This window comes from Rattus rattus, chromosome 3 (genome assembly GCF_011064425.1).
Source record: "Rattus rattus isolate New Zealand chromosome 3, Rrattus_CSIRO_v1, whole genome shotgun sequence".
NCBI lineage: Eukaryota > Metazoa > Chordata > Mammalia > Rodentia > Muridae > Rattus > Rattus rattus.
In genome coordinates, this window is record NC_046156.1 from 134,066,714 (window position 1) to 134,072,713 (window position 6,000).

At 38.8% G+C, this 6,000-nt stretch overlaps 1 protein-coding gene across 1 annotated transcript in view; it reads right to left on the bottom strand.

Moving 5' to 3' along the window:
- The window catches only part of Hltf (helicase like transcription factor), a 60,950-nt gene extending 56,744 nt beyond the window's left edge, over positions 1 to 4,206 (bottom strand). The window contains exons 1-2 of the mRNA XM_032898605.1: positions 4,028 to 4,206; positions 2,608 to 2,815 (exon numbers count right to left, since the gene is read on the bottom strand). Of these exons, the coding sequence (XP_032754496.1) occupies positions 2,608 to 2,815; positions 4,028 to 4,047 (228 nt within the window). The 5' untranslated portion in view covers positions 4,048 to 4,206. The remainder of the gene's footprint in view (positions 1 to 2,607; positions 2,816 to 4,027) is intronic.
- Between the last annotated feature and the right edge of the window lie 1,794 nt (positions 4,207 to 6,000).

Consider the following 6,000-nt stretch of genomic DNA (forward strand, 5'->3'; position numbering starts at 1 on the left):
ATAGTAGACATGGACTATTAGAGGCAACCAGGAAACAGATGGAGGAAGTGCATGAGAATACAGAGTTTCTAAAACAAATGGCTTTGGAATAAAGCAAACATTCACAAGTATAATTTTAGAATTTTTTTTAAATAAAAGAAAACAAAGTTATAGAATACCTTAATGAAACTATTAGACTTCTTTTTAAAAAAAAAAAAAAAAAAGGGGGGGGAAAAAAAGGGGAAAAAAAAAAAAAAAAAAAAAAAAAAAAAAAAAAAAAAAAAAAAAAAAAAAAAAAAAAAAAAAAAAAAACAAAAAAAAAAAAAAAAAAAAAAAAAAAAAAAAAAAATAGTCAATATAGTCAATTCACTTAAGACAGAAAATCCTATGGTCATCAAAATTTTTATGAGCATTACATTGTGCAACATTAGGATATACAGAAAAGGTGTGAATCAAGCACTTTATAGTTGGCCAAACTCTAGAGAAACAAACGAAAATTATGATTTCACCAAAACTAAAAAAAATAGTTGTTCTTCCCTAAGTAATACACTTCCCTAAGTAATCCTATACACTGCATCTCATACAACTACTAAACAACCTGAGTTATTCCAACATAAAAATACAGAGAACAAAAACATGACAGATAGGAACCACAGAATTCCTCCAAGGAACCTCCTGATATCATACTTCAATTTAAAAAAAGGTTCTGAACCCATCAAGTACTCAGAAGGCTGAGACAAGTGGACCACTGTGGGATGATGTCACAGGTGAGGCAGGTGCAAGATAGAAGGAGGCCTGTCATTGGACGAGAAGGAAGGATGGGCGGGAGAAAAGTTTGAAGAAGAGACAGGAATGGAAGAGAGGAGGAGGGAAAGAAGCTGAGAGACAACATGGAAGCTGACGTTAAGATTCCACGCTGTACCTTTACAGACTGTTATGAATATTCTTAAGGGATGGATGTTTACTGGGCTTTTATGTTTAGGTGGGCAATTATATCTTATCAATTGGATCAGAAGTTATTGTGTTGTGTGTTCTTTCATGTAGCGATTCAAGTGTAAGAAAGTGTGTGACGGCGAGAGATACTGGGCCACTGCAGAATTGTGCTTCTGACAAGATATTTAGCAGATATTTTGGGGCAACACAGTTTCGGACCTAGAGCGGGTAAAAAGACAGCATTTTATTTTTTATATTTTTACAACAACAGACCACTACGAGTTCACTATGAGTTCAGGGTCAACCTTGGATTACTTAGTGAGTTCCAGACCAGCCAAGGCTGGAGTCTTAATTCAAACCCCTTCCAACAGGGGATAAAAAAAATAAAAAATAAAAAAATAAATTAAAAAACTCTTAATGAGCATTAATATAAAAATATGAAAAGGGCTAGAGAGATGGCTCAGCAGTTAAGAGCACTGACTGCTCTTCCATAGGTCCTGAGTTCAATTCCAAGCAAGCATATGGTGGCCCACAGCCATCTGTAATGGATTCAATGCCCTCTTCTGGTGTGTCTGACAGTGTACTCACATAAATAAAATAAATTTATAAATTTAAAATAAATATGAAAAAAATGAGGGAAGGAGAAAGTAAGAAATCAACAAGATTCCACAAAAGAGACCTTATTTTTAAATGATACACATCTATAAAAGGATATTAGAATGGACTTTATAGCCCATAGCAGCCAAAACTAATATAATAACCCTGTCTTGATCTTAACTGGAAAAATCCATTTTAAATTATCAATAAAATCCAATTATTGAGTGCTTATTACACATATGGGTTAATTCCATTAATAAAAATGAAATGTAAAAACTGTGAGGGTTCTTTAAAGATGTCTTTTATTTCTAACCATGTACATGTGTATATTGGGGAGGGTAGTCATGTATGCCAGAAGAGGGCAGTGGACACCTGCAGCTGTAGGTGCTGTGAGTTGCCAGCCATGAGTCCTGAGACCAGAACTGCAATTGTCTGTACAAGCAGCAAGAATTCTTAACTGCTGAGTCATCTCTTCAGCCCCCAAACTGCATTTTAAAGAGATATACACTGAACTGTACTAATGTAAAGTGATACAACTGGTATCTGTTTTTACAAGACCCAAAACAAGAAAGCAAACAGAAAATACTTGCTAACCACTGAATCTTATTCTCATTTTGTTTGAAATTTTCTCATAATAAATTAGATAACATTAGAATTATATTACTAAATAACAAAGATGAAACTAATAAGGATTATTGTCCAAAGAAAATTATATATATTCTCAATCTGTCCCCTTTTCTTTCTCTCACACACACACATATACACACATTCAGTTCAGAGAACAGGAATGCATTAGAAAGAGCAGGAAATAAAAGAGAAAAACTAAATGCAAAACCTGGTGGATTTAAAGTCATTGTTTTAAAGTCATTTCTTAAATTTACCACATACCTCAGTAATTAGAAGGATCAAATGTGTGGGCAAAAGTACTTTATATACTGCAAGCACGGTAGAAATGTTAAAAAATTGGTCAAAGTTGGTAAAAGTATTCATGACTAACCTTTCATTCAAAGTAAAACATTAATTGTATATATCACCTTTTAATATAATTTACTGTTAAAACCATAAAAATACAATTTTATTATCTAATCCTATACTTACAACTCCTGTGTAATAGCGTATTCCAACAACTTGTCCTCTCATAGTTCCAAATAAAACCAAATCTAGCTCTTCATCACTAGTTTGGAAGTCATCTGGAGGGATAATGTCTTGGAATTCAAAACGTGGAAAGAAAGGTGGGTATGAAAGTCTTGGAATATTTTCATGGGCTCCATACTGGGCAGACTGTGAATACTTCCAAACAGAATCCCTATTTTAAAACAAAACAAAAACTAAAACCACAGAACTTGATTAAGTTTTCCCTCCTATTTTCAGGCTGATCACTTCCTTGTATTTTCTTTTAGCAAATGAAATGCTATGTGGCAACAATCACTTAACAATTTCCCTGAATAAATCAAGAATCCAGTGGAGAAGGTTATCAGAAATCTGACCTGTTAGATACTGGAACTGCTTTCAGTATCTGGTGAAAAGAAAACTATCTAATGTCGGAAGCTACAATTACAATGTCAAAATTTTCGGTGCCTACGGGATGAAGAAGAAATGGATTTATAAAAACAAAATAACCATTAAAAGATTTTTTTTTCTTTTCGTTTTTATTTCTCTTTTCTCCTCTCCCTTTCCCTCTTCTCTTCTCTCTTTGTTTTTTTTTTTTTTTTTTTTTTTTTTTTTTTTTTTGAGACTGTGTTTCTCTGTGTAGCCCTGTGTAGCTATCCTAGATCTCACTCAGTAGACCAGACTGGCCTCAAAGTCGGAGATCCATCTGCCTCTCCCTCCAAGGTACTCTTAAAGGCACGTGCCACCACTGCCGGCTATGAAAATATTTTTAACTTTTGACATAAATACATGCACAGCATCTTCTGCTTTAACTCCTTCTGAACAGAACACATATTAAATCGGGTATCTAAACTGGGACATCATAGAGAGCTGACCTGAAGCCCCTTTACGTATACATCGCCCTATTATTTTAAAGGATAAGGATAATTATTGCAAGAATTGGGCATGAAGACCACTATAGATGATGAAAAGATGCGTTTGCTGGAAGCCTCCTAGAAGTTGTCATTCTCCTAAAAACACACATGGCTATCAAGTAGCGAGTTTCCCTTTCAGCTCCTCTGCAAATACGTTTAGTAAGCTTTTGCACAGTACCAGGAGACACACAGGATCGGATTACCATAAAATGACTAGCGAACAGTGAGATAACAATGGTGAATAAATCATTCCAGTCCGGTTTCAGATCCCCCCCGCAGTCTTTGACGCAGATTCTCCGAGGTCATAGCAGCCGATTCTCGGCTCAGCCGAGACACTGCTTTGGTACCTCCACCACAACACCAGCAAGAACCCGCAGAAGGAATGAAAACAGCACCACAGGAATACAAGCTGCACCTATTGCCCGGGCGCGCACCTTCACTTGAGCAAAACGTAGAGAAATTAGCCTCACGCCCAGCCCCCCTCAGCCCCTCACCTCTTGAACTTCCAGGACATGGCGGGGGGCGGAGTGGCTTTGGAATGCCCTGGGCACCCCGGATCTTCTCAGACCGTCTGAAAAAGCTCCTCAAGGTGTAGCGGCCCAGGAGCGGGAAAGCAAGTCAGAATCCGGAGGCCACAAGCGCCCGGGGAGACATGTCTACGCCCACTCCTTCCTGCAACAATGTGAGGAACCAGTGACGTTCGGTGATCGGCACTGCGAGTACCCAATCTAAAGAAAGAGTCTGAGAAAACCAACCAATAAGGATACGTGAGGGTTGGGAGCTCCGCCCTGTGCTGCGATTCAAAGGCGGTGTGGCGCGCCAGGGTTCCACCGAGTTCTGACGTGGTCGGAAGCGAGTTGCGCGGGAAAACATCGAAGCGTCTAGAATGAGGCACCTGGCTCAAGGTCATGACGGACTTGGGGGAAGAACATGACTTCTAGCCACTGCCCTGATGCCTCAAGGATATCCTCATAGGTCAGACCCTCTCTATCTGATGTAATGCCTAACAGGGCCTGCCTCATTTCTTCTCCTGAGCCCTGACTATATTTGTTCTTAGCGACCTCCGTGTATGCGAGACCCTGAGTTTTGGAAATCTGAGAACATACAAATTTCCCTCTCCCACCTCGTTTTTATCTTGCTTAAAGAAATTTGCTTCCCTTGGTAGAAGAAAGCCATAAAATAAGACAGCCTTACAATTCCGTTGCTGACAAAGGCAGACTGGTCCAACATTAGTGTAAGGTCTGAGGTGGTGGCTTGAGCCACATGTGTTTTCTCAGGAAACTGAAAGAGGCACTGTAAAGAAATTTTAGAATCTAAAGGGACATTCCACTTGGAGTTTTGTGTGCACCAGTATCAGCCAAGGTAAAGGTGATTCCTGGGGGGGGGGGAGGTACGGTGGGGGGGGGACCCTAACGTATTTATGCTGGAGGCAAATGTCAATAACCACGGCCTGGGAACACAGATTTAGGTCATCCCAAATGCTATGTTTCAACTGAAGCAGTTTCATGAGGTTTTTATACTAACAGAACAAGGAAAGTCATAAGTGAAGATACTTTTCCAATACATTTGGTGTGATCATTAAGTAAGTAGATGGGAAAAAGTATAATGGAGAACATCTATTAGAGGCCTAAGATACTCGACATTGTCCTTGGCTTTTTAGTTTGTTGACAGGTAGTGCTGTTTGTACATTCCAAATTATTTACCCTGTGGTCATAGAAACATGTTAAGTACAGAGGAGGACAATAAATGGCTACTAAGAAGGCTAAAATGGCTCAAGATAATTTGGCTCTGGGTTTGCAGCATTCCAAACAGTGCACAATCATAGTAGCTCAGTTAAGGGGCCTTGCAGAAGATTGATTTGGCGGGGCATCATCTTTCCTGGGATTGTTGTGCGTGCTAAGCAGGCACTCTTCCTCTGAGTTGCATCTCTAGCCCTCACTGAGAATCTGTAGAAGGAAGTATTTCATTCCCCCAACAGGAAACTTAATGCAGATGTTTCATTTTCTTCAGTTATTTTACCATCGTCATGGTGTTTTATGATACAAATGCAGAGGTGGGTTTTGGTTTGGGATTTTTCAGTAGTGGGTATTGACTCCTAAGGCCTGTGCTTATATAGGCAAGCTGTCTATCTACAAGAAATACCCCCAGGCTTTATTTTATTACAAGGACTCAAAAAGTTACCCAGGCTGGGGATTTCCCAGGACAACTTTGGTCCTAAGGCAGAAGCCTCAGTCTCCACAGTAGCTGATAATCTTTTTATGTGTCAAATTAATAAAGCTATCTATGCTCATTGGACTAAATATTAACAATTCTTATAACATGGTTCTTTAACAGCATTTTTTCTGCTGAAAATAGAAACCCAAACCTCAACAACAAAGACAAACCACTGTTCATCAGCCACAAAAAGAACTTATTTCCTCAAGTAACCATGTAGAAAAGAAGCCCTATACAAGCTCCCTGTTGCTAA